General features: G+C 36.2%; 1 protein-coding gene across 1 annotated transcript in view; it reads left to right on the top strand.

The window, feature by feature from the left end:
- Positions 1–13,717, top strand: part of PJA2 (praja ring finger ubiquitin ligase 2) — a 69,483-nt gene extending 55,766 nt beyond the window's left edge. Inside the window, exons 8-10 of the mRNA XM_027036407.2 lie at positions 7,929–8,043; positions 8,426–8,547; positions 10,380–13,717. Coding sequence (XP_026892208.1) covers positions 7,929–8,043; positions 8,426–8,547; positions 10,380–10,505 — 363 coding nt within the window. The 3' untranslated portion in view covers positions 10,506–13,717. The remainder of the gene's footprint in view (positions 1–7,928; positions 8,044–8,425; positions 8,548–10,379) is intronic.
- The last annotated feature ends 4,259 nt before the right edge of the window (positions 13,718–17,976 follow it).

Here is a 17,976-nt window from a genome sequence, read left to right as displayed (position 1 = left end):
CTACATTTTTGAAGAGTATGTGTACTCGGTGATCATGCCTTTTTGGGAGATGTCCTTACCTGATAACTTTACTCTGGGTATAGAAGTAATAAGACATGTACACTCCAAGTGAGATGATCATGGGATTTTTAAGTGGAGGAAGGTTGGTCTGTGGAGCATACACTACTTCTGGTAAAAGGAGGCTCAGAGTGGCTTGGAGATTCAGCATAGTCCACTGTTTCGTCTGAGTCCAATCAGATATTCCCATTTCTAAGTTTCAGAATCCTGATTTAACCAGTCAATGATTCAACTTTCAAGAAACTTCACAAGACATCATTAAACTCCGATTTTAATTCAACAGTTCACACAATTAAATTTTGTTTTTGATTTTCAGAAATAATATGTTTGTTTTAGGGCTGTCAGGGCTACTTTCTGGTTCTTATACAGTACCTTGCTCTGAGAGTTAATGGGCCTAAGTTTGTCCTTTTCTCTTTGTATGCGAGCAAGTGCACTCAAAAACATTCCATCCCATGTTAGTTTTTACAGTCATCATTATTGCCATAAGGTCAAGTGCAATAACCACCTGGGCTCCCAAGACACATGTATTAGTTGGCACTTCATTGCAGTGGATCACAGTGGTAGTTTGATTGTGACTAATAAGATTATTTGTAATCAGGGTTTGTATCGATAACATTCCATTACTGTTGGCCAGGAGCAGGAATAGCAGATCTAAGGAATAACCCTTAGGGCTGAGATAGAGTGCAACCCCCGCTACCAGGGCTGAGATCCAGACTGTGTTGGGAAGGACACAGCCATGGCGCTTAGAGAAATGTTTGTACTACTGTGCTGGCAGAACTTGCTGGAAATCTACCATATGGTACTTGGCAAAATCTGCCCACTGGAGTGCTGGAGAAACTGTTCACAGGGAGGTGACTAACTGGAAGCACACTCCTGCAAAGCCACCTAAGATGGGTGCCAGGGGAAGCTGCTGGCTACCTTACACTGCAGCTGTCAGGCACTGGGGAAACTGCATGTACTTCTGGAGCCAGGCACTGGAGAAGCTACTTGCACGGAAGGACCTTGATGCTGGAGAAGCCATCTGTGATGCAGAAGCCCACAATAGCGAACCCTTACACACTACAGGGGCCTGCCCAGGAAGCCCACTAGAAGAAGAAGCAAAGTTCTGGGATGTCTGTCCAGAGCTCTCTACTGACAAAGCCTAAGGTCATGCCAGCTGACAAGGGAAAAGTGTTCAGAAGGCCCAGATCTATTTCACAGAACAGAAATGAAAGGTGAACTTGGAGCTAAGAGTTAATTGAATTTCTGGCACACTTTTTCTTCGCTCTCTCTGCAAACCCAGAGTCAAATTGGCATTCAGTATTATTAACTGTATTTACTAACTCTTACGATGAACCTTTTTTGCTTTCTCTTTTTTTTTGCTTTTGTCTCGGCCCTACCCTCTGTTGTAAGTCATCTCAAATCCTTTTTGGAAAGACATAATTCATTGTGAGATTATCTGGGCTAAATCCTAAAGAGTATACAAAAGGTTAACATTTGCCATCCAAGACAACACAGGGTTAACTGTCAGGCAGAATCTTCCTCCTATAAGTTTGCTTTTTATTGTGGTAACACACATAGTGTAAAATTTACCCCTTCTAACCATAATACAGTTAATTCGCATCAAGTACATTATAAACAATAACTCTCTGTTCCTCCTCTCCCTCGCTCATGGCAACTACCATTCCGCTTTCCATCTCTCTGAGTTTACTCCTTTAGGGACCTCATATAAGTGGAATCATACAGTATTTATCCTTCTGTGACTGGTTCATTTCACTTAGCATATGCTTTCAACTTTCATCCATATTGTAGCATGTGCCAGAATTTCCTTCCTTTTAAATACTGAGTAATATTTCATTGTATGTATATACCACATTTTTTTCAGTTTTATTGAAGTATAAGTGACATATAACATTGTGTAAGTTTAAGATGTACAGCATGTTGATTTGATGCACTTATATAGAACAAAATGATTATCACTGTAGGGCTAGTGACCCCTCATATAATTTCTGTTTCTTGCTTGTGGGAAGAACGTTTTAAGATTTTTACTCCCAGCAACTTTCAGCTATATACCACAGTATTATTAATTATAATCACCGTGCTATACATTAGATCCCCAGGATTTATTCATCTTATAACTGGAAGTTTGTACCCTTTAACCACATCTTCCTGCTCCCTACTCCTCACCCTCTGACAATCACCATTCTACTCTTGTTTCTGAGTTCAGGTTTTTTAGATTCCACATATAAATTATATGATATAGTACTTAGGTTCTGTTTTCACTTAGCAGGATTTTTTTTCTTTCTTATGGCTGGAATAATATTCGTGTGTGTGTGTGTGTGTGTGTGTGTGTGTGTGTGTGTATGTATCTCCTTTATCCATTCATCTGTCAATAGATAATAAGTTGTTTCTATACCTTGGCTATTGTGAATAATGCTGCATTGAACATGTGAGTGCAGATATCTTCAAGATCCTGATTTCATTTACTTTAGATATATACCCACAAGTGAGATTGTTGGATCATAGGACAGTTATGTCAATTTTTGGAGGAACTTTTATACTGTTTTCCACAGTGGTGTACCAATTTACATTCCCACCAACCGTGCACAAGGGTTTGCTTATCTCCGTATTTTCTCCAACACTTCTTATTTCTTATTGTTTTGGTAATAGCCATTCCAACGGTTGTGAAGTGATATCTCATTGTGATTTTGATTTGCATTCCTCTGATGATTCGTGATGTTGAACATCTTTTCATGTACTTACTCTTTTGAATGTCTTCTTTGGGAAAATGTCTATTTAGTCCCTCTCCCCATTTTTATATCTGTCTATCTATCTATTTACTTTTGAGTTGTATGAGTTTTCATGTTTTGGATATCAGTGCCTTACCACATACATGATTTGCAAATATTTTCTTCCACTCTGTAGGTGGGCTCTCCTTTTGTTAATGGTTTCTTTTGATACGCAGAAGCTTTTTAGTTTAATGTAGTCTGCTTAGTTATTTTTGCTTTTGTTGCTGTGTCTTTATTATCATACCCCAAAATTAATTGCCATGATCAGTATCAAGGACCAGTGTCAAAGAAATTTTATGGTTTCAGGTCTTACGTTTTAGTTGGTAATCCATTTGGAGTTAATTTTTGTGAATGGTATTAAGTTAGAGGTCCAGTTTCATGCATGCAGTTATCCTGCATGTGATTATGTGGGTTTTCCAATATTATTTATTAGAGACCTTATCCTTTCTGCAATAAATATTCCTGGCTCCCTTGTCAAATATTAATTGTCCATATATGCTGGGATTTATTTCTGGATTCTTGATTCTTTTCCATTTGTATGTATGTCTGTTTTTATGCCAGTACCATACTGTTTTGATTACTATAGTTGTGTAGTATAGTTTGAAATAAATTGTATTGCTTCCAGCGTTGTTCTTTGCTTTGGCCATTCAGGGTTTTTAGTGGTTCCATACAAATTTTAGGATTTTTTTTTCTATTTCTGTGAAGAATGCCATTGGAATTTTGATAGGAATTGCATTAAATCTGTGGATTGCTTTGGGTAGTATGGACATTTTAATATTAATTCTTCCAATTCCTTAACATGGAATATCTTTCTATTATATCTTCAGTGTCTTTTATTTTTCATTTTTCAGTACACATAATCTTTCATCTTCTTGGTTAAGTTTATTCCTGAGTATTTTGTTGCTTTTGATGCTATTGCAAATGGGATTGTTTTCTTTATTCTTTTTCAAATATTTCATTATTATTGTGAAACACAAGTGATTTCTGTATATTGATTTTGTACTATATAGCTTCCATGAATTTGTTGATTATTCCTAACAGTTTTTTGGTGGAGTCTTTAGGATTTTCTATATAAAAAAATCACATCTGCAAATAAAGACAATTTTACTTCCACTTTTCCCATTTGGATGCCTTGTATTTTTCTTGCCTGAATATTCTGGCTAGGACTTTGAATACTATGTTGAATAGGAGTGGTGAGAATGAGCACCCTGGTCTTGTTCTTGATCTTAAAGGAAAAGCTTTCAGCCTCTCACTGTTGGTTATAGTATTAGCTGTGGCTTGTCAAATATGGATGTCTTAATTTTATGTTAAGGTATGTTCCTTCTGTACCTAATTTGTTGAGAGCTTTTATCATAAAAGGATGATATGTTTTGTCAAATGCTTTTTCTGCATCTATTGAGATGATCATATGATTTTTATCTTTCATTCTCTAAATGTGGTATATCACACTTATTGATTTTTGTGTGTTACCACCTTTCTTGCATCCAGAGATAAATCCCATTTAATCATGATGTATGATCCTTTTCATGTGCTGTTGAGTTTATCTTGCTATTACTTTATTGAGGATTTTTGCATCTGTGTGTTCATCGGGGTTATTGGGCTCTAATTTTCTTTTTCATGTCCTAATCTGGCATTGGCATCAGGGTAATGCTGGCCTCATAAGATGAGTTTGAAAGTATTGCCTCTTTCTCAATTTTTTGAAAGCGTTTGAGAAGGATTGGCTTTAATTCTTTAAATGTTTGGTAGGGTTTTCCAGGGAAACCATCTGATCCTGGGGTTTTCTTTGTTGGGAAATTTTATATTGCTGATTCAATATTCTTATGTTAGTCTGTTCAGATTTTCTATTCTTCATGTCAGTATGCTGTAAATATATGTTTCTGGAAGTTTACCCGTTTCTTGTAGTTTATCCAATTTGTTGATGTATAATTGTTTATGGTAGTCTCCTCTGATCCTTTGTATTTTTATAGTATCAGTTGTAACCTCTTTCATTTCTGATTATATTTGAGTCTCTTTTTTTCTTAGTCTAGCTAAAGGTTCATCATTTTGGTTTATTTTTTCAAAAAAACAGCTTTTTGTTTATTTTTTTATTTTCCCATTTCTACTTCATTTATTTCTGCTCTAACCTTCATTATTTCTTTCTTTCTGCCAACTTTTTACTTAGTTTTTTTTTTCTTTTTCTGTTTCTTTGAGGTACAAATTAGGTTGTTTATTCGAGATCTTTTTTCTTAATGTAGGCATTTTTTGCTATAAACTTCCATCTTAGAACTGCTTTTGCTTCATCCCATAAATTTTGACATGTTGTTGTTTCCATTTGCATTTGTTTCAAGATACCTTTTGATTTCTTCTTTGACCCATAAGTTTGTTCATGAGTGTGTTGTTTAGTTTTTACGTACTTGTAAATTTGCTAATATTCTTCCTGTTGATGTTTTTGTTTCTTGCCATTTTTGTCCGAAAGATAGTTGGTATGATTTCAGTCTTCTTAAATTTGCTAAGACTTGTTTTGTAACCTGTACTGTGATCTATCCTAGAGAATGTTGTGTGCACTTGAGAAGAATGTATAGTCTGTTCGTGTTTTATGGAATGTTCTGTATGTCTGTTAGAGCCATTGTATCTCAAGTGTAGCTCAAGTCTAATATTTTGTTATTGATTTTCTATCTGGATAGTCCATTGTTTAAAGTGAGGTATTAAAGTCCCCTACTGTTATTTACTGTTGTGTAATCTCACTTCAGATCTACACTTATTTGCTTAATATACTTAGATGCTCTAATGTTGGGTGCATATTTGTTGGTGATTACTATATCCTCTTGATGAATTCACCCTTTACCATTAAATAATAACCTTTTTGTGATAGGAGTATAGTTACCCCTGCTCTCTTTGGTTTCCATTTTTATGGAATATCTTTTTCCATCCCGTTACTTTGAGCCTCTGTGTCCTTAAAGCTGAAGTGAGTCTCTGTAGGCAGCATATAGTTAATTGGGTCTTGCTTTTTTAATCCAATCACCACTCTGTGCCTTTTCCCTAGAGAATTTAGTCCATTTACATTTAGAGTAATCACGGAATATTCTGAATTTGACTCTGTATGTACCTTTTCCAACCATATTTTGTTTATCCATTCATCTATTGATGGATACTTGGGTTTCTACAAGTCCCACCTACTTCTAATCTTATTGTAGCCAGAAGGGCTAATCAAGGCACAAAAGGATTATACTAGGTGGTCATATGATCTGTTGTTCCTTTCATCCTCTTTAGAATAGTAACTTTATGTAGACACAGAACCCCTAAATAAGGTTTACATCCCGGGTAACCTAGTAATATTAGTGAGCTAGTCATGTGTGTGTGTGCTGGTTCTATGCCAGTAGTAGATATAACCGTTCAGGAATACGTTATTTGCTTCTATACCTTGAATATTGATCTGGTAACCCTAATCATATTTTGTCTTTCATATGTTGAGCTTGTCTAAAATGTTTACTTTCTTTCATGTTACTGATTCCACACAGGAACTGATAAATTGAAAGAGGTAACCACTCTTCTGAAAATACAAATATGATGGGCAAGTAGATATTATTCAGACAAGATAGATTTTTGCCATTCTTGTGAAAAGTAGGGTGCTTTTCTTGCTGTTTTTTGATGTTTTGGTTTGATGGTGGTTCCTTTTAGAAGGAGGCTAAAGGGCAGGGGACTGAAGCAGTAGAAATTAACAGGAAGAGAATTGTGGTACATATAATGTTGGATAACACCTTAAAAAATAGTTTTCTATTACTGTTTTAAAGTGTTTTCTAAACTGGATGGCGACATACAGAAGAACGAAACTGGACGACTTTCTTACACCATACACAAAAATAAATTCAAAATGGATGAAAGACCTAAATGTGAGACAGGAAACCATCAAAATCCTAGAGGAGAAAACAGGCAGCACCTCTTTGACCTTGGTCAGAGTAGCTTCCTTCTAGACATGTGGCCAAAGGCAAGGGAAACAAGCAAACATGAACTGTTGGTACTTTTTCAAGATAAAAAGCTTCTGTGCTATGGAGGAAACAGCACAAATAAAAGGCAGCCTATGGAATGGGAGAAGATATTTGCAAACAATATGTGATAAAGGGTTAGTATCCAGATCTATAAAGAACATCTCAAACTCAACACCCAAAAAGACAGTCCGTGAAGAAATGAGAAGACATGAATAAACATTTTTCCAAAGAAGACATCCAGATGGCTTAACAGATATGAAAAAATGGTCAACATCACTCATCATCAGGGCAATACACATCAAAACCATGATAAGATACCACCTCACACCTGTCAGAATGGTTAAAATTAACAACACAAGAAAACAACAGGTGTTGGTGAGGATGTGGAAAAAGGGGAACCCTTTTGCACTGTTGGTAGGATTGGAAACCGGTGCAGCCACTCTGGAGAACAGCATGGAGGTTCCTCAAGAAACTAAAAATAGATCTTACCCTATGATGCAGCAATTGCAAATAACCATTAGGTATTTACCCAAAGGGTACAAAAATACAGATTTGAAGGGGTACATGCACCCCAATGTTTATAGCAGCATTACCAACAATAGCCAAATTATGGAGAGGGTCCAAATGTCCATCAACTAATACATGGATAAAGAAGATGTGGTGTATGTGTATGTATGTATGTATGCTTATATATATGCGTATACATATATGTAAACATACCTACAGTAGAATATTACTCAGCCATCAAAAAGAATGAACATTTGCCATTTGCAACAACGTGGATGGATCTAGTTGCTATTTGATGGAGCAAATCAAATGAACATATGGGAAGGGCGAAGGGAAAGAGAAGAGAGGGAAACAAACCAAAAGAGACTCTTAATGATAGAGAACAAACTATGGGTTAAGGGAGGGAGGTGGGTGGGGGATGGGTTAGATGGGTCTTGGGAACTAAGAAGGGCACTCATTATGACAAGGATTGGGTATTGTATGTAAGTAGTGAATCACTGAATTCTACTCCTGAAACCCATATTGCACTGTATGTTAACTAAAATGTAAGTTTAAAAAGGTGGGGGGAGAAATTTAAAAATAATAACAATTAAGTGTGTTCTAACAAGGAGCTGTGACTTTTATTTTTCAGACTGCACTGGCACATTTAGAGTCTCTTGCAGTGGATGTTGAGGTGGCTAATCCACCAGCCAGTAAGGAAAGCATTGATGGCCTTCCAGAGACCCTTGTTCTTGAAGACCATACTGGTAAGGGCAAAGTTGGTCTCTAATGTCATATGACACATTACATGTGTAAGTATATTATCAATGCACCTGAAAGATAAAATACTGACCTTTAGAAACTCATTAGTTTTTTGTGAAACCAGATTCTGACAAACTTTCATCTAGTAGAAGAGTATTTTTAATTTATTAAGTGATGGGCTAGAATAAATGTTCCCCAGTCAGCTTTTCTACAAAACCAGTATTTATTAAATTCCAAATTGTCATGTATTGCAGAAACATGTTTGCCAATTAATCAAAGTCTGGTTCTTTTGTCTGTCATTGGTATCACCTATGAGTTAATATGTTGGTTTTCGGTTTTATTAAAATTGAACTCTGTGGGATTGATCAGATCGTTTGTTGTTTTCAGCAATTGGTCAGGAGCAGTGCTGTCCAATCTGTTGCAGTGAGTATATTAAGGATGATATAGCAACAGAGCTACCCTGCCACCATTTCTTTCACAAACCTTGTGTCTCAATTTGGCTACAGAAGGTGAGGTTTTTTTTTTACTTTTTTAAAAAATATTTTAATAGTTCCTCCCGAAAGTTAATGGTGATAGTATCTTTTAAGCCTATTTTAGTCAGCTACATGTTTATATTTCTTTTTAATTAAGTGTTAAAAATTTATTACCTTTTAATATTTAGAGTTTAATGATAACATGAAACTATTTTACTTTACTAACATTGTCTAAAAAACAATATAGGCGATAATACTTGCTTGACATATTTCATCATTCCTGGAAATGATGAAATATGTCAAGCAATTATTTTATGCTGAAGCTAATTAGATCTCCCATCATATCCCTGAAATTTGTGTTTTCCAAAGTATTGCAAGCAAAAAGCCTTTTGCATTACTCAAAGTACTGTAGTAATGTAGAGATATTCTGCTAATACAGATCAATGTCTCTGAAAATGTATATGAGAAATATGGTATAACCTACCAGGTACCTCCTATTCCAACTTTATATACTGTCCTTAAATATTTACCCCAAAATTTTTAACTGTATTTGAATTACTTAAAAAAAAAAAGAAAGAGTTTTACTTAAATGATCTCTCTGAACTCTATTTTTGCATAAGGACATTTATAGACAGTAAGGTAGAAATTGCCAAATCACTTTCACAGCTTATTTACTTAAGGATATAGCTCCCTCTCTTCCCTACAACCACTCCCTTCCTTTTCCCCTTCCTCCACCTCCTTCCTCCCTTCCTTTTCTTTGCTTTCTCTCTTTTTTATTTTTTCAGATTCTGTGTCTCCTCTCTATGCCCCTCCCCTGCTCATGCTCTGTCTGTCTCTCAAAACTGAACAAACGTTAAACAATAATAAAAAAGATAAATAAATAAAATGTTGTTGTTAGGTCCCAGTCTGTATGGCAAGTGAACAATAAATGCTTGCTAAATTAAATTCTTGAATTGTAAACATTATATATATATATGTGTTGTACAGCCTTAAATTGTCATTGACTTGGCTATAACCCAAGGTAATAATCTCCTTGGTCTCTTTCTGTCAAGAGGCTTCTGTGTGAAGCCTCTCCTCTGGGGAGAAGATCCCTAGGATACAAATTTTTGTCCCTCATCAGCATGATTTCTTCAGCCTACTTTTATCAGGGTATCTCTTTGGGGGGAAAAAAAACAGATTTGTGAGGGGATAATCTATCACCAGATGATACATCCCTATAATCTTTGGTCCAAAAATGTACTCTTAGTATGACTGCTTTCCCTGTCCTATCTAACCTCCTAGTTAGATTTCTTTTATCATTTAAAAGGCACTTAACTCTCCGTATCTTTTTGAAAAGGAATTATATGGCTAATAAAGAAGGTCTGAGCTCCATGTGTTTTGACATGCACTAAAGTAAGGCTTCAGTGTATGTAAGGGAAGCCCTAGGAGATGATTTGGTGTCATGAATAGGTGGATTAATTAAGTCCGTGGTTTCTCTAATGTAGGCATCATGGATCAAATAATAAAATTAATTCAGTTCAGGTGAGGACATGCCCTGTGGCTTCCTCCTGCTCACTTTCTGCCATAGCACCAGTGCTGAGCAAGGAGGGTAGTAGACTCTTGGTTAATACTAAATGAAATATGACTAACCTGAAAGATACAAACATGATTAGGAGACACTATTCACCCTCAAAGAAATTAGAATCTGATTGGGATGAAGAGGAAATTGCATCACAATTTTGCCTCTCTGGTTTGTGTGGATTTGAAGTTTTGTTTTTAAGTTATTTGGTTTATTTTTTGGGTAATGATACTGTTTTTACTTGATGAAGATACTGTGTGGCAGGTAAGACCTCTCCTTTGGCTCTGAACTTGTTTTCTTTCCCCTCCAGTCCGGAACATGCCCCGTGTGCCGCCGCCATTTCCCACCTGCCGTCATCGAAGCATCTGCCTCTGCTTCCTCCGAGCCTGACCAGGATGCCCCACCTTCAAACGACAGTTCTGCGGAAGCCCCCTAAATCTCAGCACTTGAATGAGATCATTCTATCAAAGTAAATCTGCAAATTCCTTCTAAATCTGATGTGCAAATAATTATATATAAATAAATTTAAAATGCTATATATAGTCTATGCCATAGTTTAGAAAGAAGAATATTAACCTTTCTAAACTAAATTTAGGTTCGCATAAAGTACTAAACATTTTCAAGCTGAATGTTGAAGCAGTGCATCCATTTTCTTTAGTTGCATATGTTGATATTAATTGTAAAGTCAAGCTTACCAATTAACCCTCTCCGGAAGAAATAATCACGTATGTGGCACACATTATTGGTTTTGTCTGAAGTACTGCCACTAAGTGATTGTAATTAAGCTCTCCTGTTTGCATCAAATGTGAAAACTGTGATCACAACAGTAGTAAAATTTGGTTTCATTGGAAATAAAGAGAATTCTAAAACATGCTTTTTCATTGGTCCCTTTGCTTTTGCTACATCAGAACCTCTTGGTTCATAATACTGAGTGTTTTTTTAGGAAGGTGTCTGCTCTTCCATCCTTGTTTAAAATTAGGACTTTTTAGAATGCCAAACAAAAGCCAAAGTTTTAGCTAGAATATGACAAAATGTTTAAATCTTAAATGTAATCCCCCTGGAATGGTTAGGTAGTAAAATAAACTTTTTTTTCCCTAAATGGCGGATGTGCTTAAAAGTAAGGTTAGTAAAGCGTGAATGCTTTACAGTGGTTGGTGCTTGAAGTAAGGTTAGTAAAGCTTATGAACAATCTGGCGTGCTTAGTGCTTGGTATGATGAGATGAATTAGATGGCCTTATGAAATCCTTTCTACTTGGTTACAGTTATACTTGAAAACATGGCACCTTTGTTTAATAAATATTCGTTCTTAATTTATAAATTTATAAATAAATACATTTATAATCAGTGTAAGTGTAAATACATTTAAGAATATGTATTTATTTATAAATTTATAAATATTATAGTTTAAAATAACCTTGGTTCTGAAATACTTCAGAAAGTCTGAAAACAAGCATAAAGTGTTCCAACATCCATTCTGTTGTATCCTGAGGGGAAATCTGATCCTTACTAGAAGGTTAATTGTACCAACTTGTATAAAGGATAAAATTGATGGGGTACAGAAAAGATTTGGCCACATTTTTTTCAATATACCTAAACCTTACTGTGTTATAATTTATTCCTTTAAAGAATTCCTGAACAAGGATTATTCATACTACATTTTTAGCATTTGTTTCTTTACACTAATTTATTCTAATAAAATTATTCACCTGGAAATAAATGATAAAAATAGGTAGTTTCAGAGTAAGCCAAAATGAGCCCTGGGTGAAAAGGAAGTAGATTTTTATGATCACCTAGTGACTATGAGCAGGACTGAACATGTAACACAGTTCCTTTCTTATTTGTCTTTCTCTAAAATAGAGAAAAGAAGATCCTGACCCCAGATTTGCCCTCTGAAAGGGTCGTGTTCACATATTTCTATAAAAGTGAGGAAATGAGCTTTCCTTAGTTGTTTTTATGGGAAAGTTGACACTTGGGGTCATCCATAATTATATAACCGCAAAATAAGATTGCACAGTTTTCCATTTAGGTGATCACACCCAGTAGGCAAATAATGTACAAACAAGGACATAATATTTAACTTACAGATGTGATCTGCTATCAGCACCAGAGAATGATGGGTGTTAGAATGCCACATTTGAGCAAGTAAAATTGTAAAGCACGTCGTGAGTGTACATCCATCTGAGTAATACGTTGATAATTTAGTTTGGACACATAAAAGGAGTATTTCTCTGGCTTCCCAAATGCAAAATTACATTTTATTTGTGTAATTTTCTCTGAGTATTTATATTCCATCTCATTTCTCCATTCTTAAATGAATTTTCACTGTTGGCACATTTGAGGCTTAAATATAAGGAACATAACACTTGCATTCTAATTTTTGCATATATTGTAAATGTGTGTCTGGTATTTACAGCAAAATACTGTGTATCCTTTTATGGGTAAAACAAAACTGAACATTGCATGCATGTAATGTGGTGACTTTGTAATTTAGGGGTTCTTTGGGGCTTCTGTGACTTTGGAAGTGCTTACATTCAGGCCTTAATGTTGCATTAGCTAGCATGTTTTCCTTCTGATGTATATAGTCACTGTTGTATAAACTAATCTTTGCTTGTTTTCTACTCTGTGATCTTTCCATACCATATTTCATTGATGATCAGTTAGTGTCAAAGAGTCAAATCAGATTAAAATTAATTCTCATGTGTATATTGTGGAACTTTGTGGCTGGTGTGATTTTTAATTTTTTTCTTTTCTTTTTCTTGTTTTCTCTTTTGTTTTCTTCCTTTAAGTAATATTGATCAGTTGTGACACTCGTTAAACTGACATTGCTACAGATTCCTCTGTAGTAAGTAAGCCACACATTATATTTAGGCAGTATTAAGGGACGTCAGTTTTCTTCTCCTAGATAGCAGCTGTCCCAAAGAAAATATTTCTTCTTTGCCTGTTAAGATTTAGCTATTATCTGCCAGTTGTTAAGAGGTTTTGGTTCCAAACTCAACCAGCAGTGTTGAGAGCTGAACTTAAGATAACTGTTGTACTTTTTGCTTTCCATCTGTTCCTATCCTTCATTCTTGGCTCCCTACTATCTGTAAACAGCTGCTATGAAGGAGAAGAGTTGAATTAGAGTTGGCTTAAAAATTTTCTTCAAGAAAATTGGGATTTTAGGATTTTCATTGTAACAAGTTGATACAGGCTGAGGTGGAAAAGTTCAGATTCCAAAATACAGTTTGATTCTCTGAAACACTGTTTGGATCCTTTTGGAAAAGTTAAGGAATATATGAAGGTAAATTAGGAATAAGTATAAATATTGATAAAAGAATTGTTTCTCTTATTTCTCTATGTTAAGTGACTTGACCTAATAATTTTTTTTAACATTTTCTTCTTCTTTGTAATATGAATGCTGATATTTAAAGGTAGATCCATGTGGTTTTCTGTTGTGTTTCTTAATTGTTTATCTCTGAGCTAACTAACTCTTAAGATTATTTGTGATTTGGATTTATATATAAGCTGTTAAATATATATGAACTGTTAAAATGGAATGCAAGTTTTTCAAAAGCCCAAGTCTAAATGTAATGATTGGTTTATTGTTCAACAACCCCAGTCCATCATTTTCCGTGTAAATCATAAACAATAAACAGGATGTACTCAGTGGTCCTTTCTAATATTTAATTGTGCAGTCACATCGCTTCTATAATTTAACCCCTGAAGGATTTAGCATTAATGGCAAAGAACACAGCTATTAAGAAAGTCTGGAATAGGCTCCTGGGCACATGATTTTTTTAGTCCTTGAACTGTGACCTAAGAAGGCCCTAACAGAGAGCCCAGCTGTGCAGAAGTAGTTGGGGGACTTCTGGACGGGCTCTGAAGGAGCAGTGTCTGCCTTCTCCTGCCTAATAATCTTAGCAATCCTGTGGGTTCAGCAGAGCCTGATTTCCACACTGACTCAGGACTGCAGAAACCCTCAAAGTTTCAGGACAGAGGTCCACCTCTCCTCAGTGGTTTCCTCCAAATCAGGCATAGGACTGTTATCAAGTCTATCTGTTTAGGAACATTCCCCGTGACTTCCCGAGGATTCACAGACCTCACCCATTTCAGAAAGGTAAATTGAGTGCTGATAGATATGTACACATTACATTAGAAAACTAATCATTCTTTTTAGAAGCTTTAGAATGTTTAGAATTGTGATTCTCCCTTAATAGAATAAACGTGTGCTAGAAAAATACAGTTTCAGAGCAAGAAAGGAATGCTACATCTCTTTGTTAGTGCCAAATCGTTTTATAATTGTGTCATATGATTTTCATTCAGCCACTGCCTCCAGAGTTAGAGTCACTCAGCACTCCTACAAGGGATGGATTTCATTGTTAGAAGAGTGTCACCCAAATGTTCCTAAAACAGCACACATGTGACACTAGACAGGTCTTGTCTCTTTTGTGTGGTCACCTCTTCATACTTTCCCTCAGGCTTCGCGTTTTTCTCAGTTCTTAACATGATACCCATTCCAGACCAACCTGGCATTGGCTCTTTCAATCGCTCTCTTAAAATATGTTGCTCAGCACTGAACACAGTTCTTCTGTGGTCTGATGAGAGTACGGTCCAGAGGCGTTATTGCCAGCTTCAAAGTGATTCTCATGACTGTTATGATTGGAATATGTTGATGTTACCTATTATCATCACCATCATCATTAGGCAAGCCTATCTATTGTCTCTTGCTGACTTTATAGTCATTGCTAATAAGCCAAGTCCATCCTAAAATTACTCACACAATTTCTTCTTAACCTAATTGAAGGACTGCATTCATCCTTATTAAATTTAACTCATAAAGTCCTTATGAATTCTGATCCTTAGCCTTGTGTCAGCTTTAGTTTTTGATGAAGCATGCCTTTAGTTATTTAGTGGCTTTGTCAAAGTTGTTCATAAATATTAAATAGAACAAGATGAAATACAGACCCTCTTAAGAAAACCACTGGACTGTACTCCAGGCGACTTTGATCCATTAATCGGTACTTTACAGTTGTTGAAGTGCCTACCAGTCACTTAGGTGTTCATGGTTCTTCATCTTGCCTAAAAGGACACCATAAGAAATTGGCTGACAATCTGATTGCACTGTCTATGGAAGGAGCCTAATCTACTTACTAATACATTAAATCAAGAAAGGAAATTAGCTGGAAATGCCTTATTTTTTTTCTTTAATGTCTTTAATGTTTATTTTTGAGAGAGAGAAAGAGGGAAAGAGAAGGGGAGAGAGAGAGCAAGTATGGGAGGGTCAGGGAGAGAGGGAGATGTAGAATCTGAAGCAGGCTTCAGGCTCTGAGCTGTCAGCACAGAGCCCAACGCAGGGCTCAAACTCAGTAACTGCGAGATCATGACCTGAGCTGAAGTCTTAACTGACTGAGCCACCCAGGTGCCCCAAGGAAGTGCCATATTCTTAGTGAAACCACAGAACCTCCTTTTCCAACTGCTCACAGACCGTCTGTTTATTTATCTGCCCTAGAATTTGATAAGTGTCAAGCTCATTTTTATAATTTTTAGAACCTACCATTTTTTCCTCTCAAAAATTGTGATATTTGATGTAACATGACCCTGACAAGTCACTTAATTGTTCTGCTTCTGTTTTTTCTATAAAGTAATGAATCTAAATTATAGGTTCAGTACTACTGTTTGTGCATGGGAAAGGGTTTGAAAAAAATGTTCTCTGTTGATATGCAAAGTCATGGGGAAATATGGTTGCTTTCCATCACTGTTTGATTTTTGGTACTACCTTTTAGGATTGATGAACACTTCAGATGAAAATCTTACAAGCGTCTTAATCACCTTTCAGAAGTTGAAAGATTCTGACAGAAGAACTTTATTAAATAGAATTTAATAATAATTTTACTAAAAGGCTTCATGCCTGGATATGGCAGTTTCCTCCATCTTGTATTCTTAGTTTATAATCAATATGCAGTTTTTGTAGTGAAAATTGAAGATGGGAAGGTCTTTATCTTTTCAGGAAGATTCCATCTCTTAGTCACTGTCAGAGAAATTCTGCAAGCCATTATGATTTCTTTTCATTATAACGCAGCATTTCTTAACAAAATTCATTGGAAAAAATGCATTTTTACATTATAAGACTAGTTCCCACTTACGACATGCTAAGTATTAGACATTGTTCAGGCTCTCTGTTTTAGTTCATGTTCATAATGAATCTGCAGGGAAGGTTGTTTCATTCCAACTCTACAAATTAAAAAATTGAATCCTGGTTCTTTTTTTTCTTTTTAAAAAAAATTTTTTTAACGTTTATTTATTTTTGAGACAGAGACAGAGCATGAACGGGGGAGGGTCAGAGAAAGAGGGAGACACAGAATCGGAAGCAGGCTCCAGGCTCTGAGCCATCAGCCCAGAGCCCGACACGGGGCTCGAACTCACGGACAGTGAGATCATGACCTGAGCTGAAGTCGGACGCTTAACCGACTGAGCCACCCAGGCGCCCCGAATCCTGGTTCTTAAGAGCTCAAGGATTCTTTGTAATTCATGCCATCTTCCTGGATAGGAGCAGCCTATCTGATCACTGTTAATATTTAGGTAATTTGTTTGAAATGAAGTCTGAGTTTTAAAAATGAGGGAAAAAATGGAGTGGGGGAGCTGTTGAAAATTCTAGAAAGTATTTTGTTCGTTTTTCCTTGCCATATTATTTTGGTAAATTGTTACAGAGAGATATTTTTGCCTTAAGTAATGTACTGCTGACTAAAGCTCTAATGTCCTCTTTAGTAAAGTTTTTTAGTCATCATTAAGATCTGATGAGAACCTCCTAGCTGCCTGACAGTTTGGGATCCTTAAATTATCCTGCCGAGACTCCGGCCTGAGATGTATGGCATGCTCTTGTCTCTTCAGCCAGTCTGACCTCACTAATGTAGACACCTGTCTGTAAGTGACTTAGCCCTACCCTTTTCAGAAGTCTCTGGATTTTTTCCTTAATTCCCTGAACAATTGTAATCACGTCAGAGTAAAGAACCTACCCACAAATGGTTTCATCAGTAGAAATAGACATTTGACAGAGCGTTTCCTTTTGATTTCAATCCTTAAATGCTATTTTAAATTCTTTCCAGGCACTTAAGCTATGCCCTAGTTCCATTTGTCTTTTACTTATGTTGTTGTTAATAGAACCCAAGTGTTAATGGCTATTATAAGGGGCTTCACTACATACCATCATCCTGACCAACCAGTCTTTGGCCTCAACAAATAGTTCCTCCTTTTGACTAGCTATTCCAAGTACCCTCAAGCCTGAGGAATCTATAGTTATGTTGCTATGTTTGTAGGTTGAAGATCTCTTAGGAGGTTTTGGCCCTGTGACTCCCAGCAGATCATGATATCTCACAACCAGGGAAGTTGGAAAGTTGATCTTCCAGAGATGGGGCTGAGCAGAATGGAGGGAAGAAGAAAACCTAAAAGTGTTTTACCTTATTTCCCGTGCTCTACTTTTATTACTTTTCCCTCCTACTCCATGTGTTCTGTGGCATTTACACGTAAGCATCCAGTGTGTTTTTACCCTGAAATTGGTACATAAAGCAGGCGTTTGTGAAGCATTGCTTTCCTGCTGGCTGTGCAGCCTCTGGAGCAAGATATCTTACATGTTTTGGTAACCATGTGGGAACTAACATACTCTAAAAACTATCTTACTAAAGGCTTGACAGGGAGTAAGCACCACTGTCAACTTGCCAAATTTACTACATTGTAACTCAAAGCAGCTGAATGCTGTTTGGGTTATAAAGAACAGAAGGAGGTACAGAAAGATGTAGGGTAGTGAGTAAATCAGCAAACATTTGTTGAATGCATATTATATGCCCGGAACTTTTATAGGTAATTTTATATGCATTTCTTAGTGAATCTTAACAAGAATTCTTAGAGGTAGACTATTCTAATCTCCAAAAGGC

The sequence above is a fragment of the Acinonyx jubatus genome, chromosome A1 (assembly GCF_027475565.1).
Source record: "Acinonyx jubatus isolate Ajub_Pintada_27869175 chromosome A1, VMU_Ajub_asm_v1.0, whole genome shotgun sequence".
Lineage (NCBI taxonomy): Eukaryota > Metazoa > Chordata > Mammalia > Carnivora > Felidae > Acinonyx > Acinonyx jubatus.
Note: the sequence above shows the minus strand (reverse complement) of the source record. Positions and strands in the feature narration are given on the sequence as shown.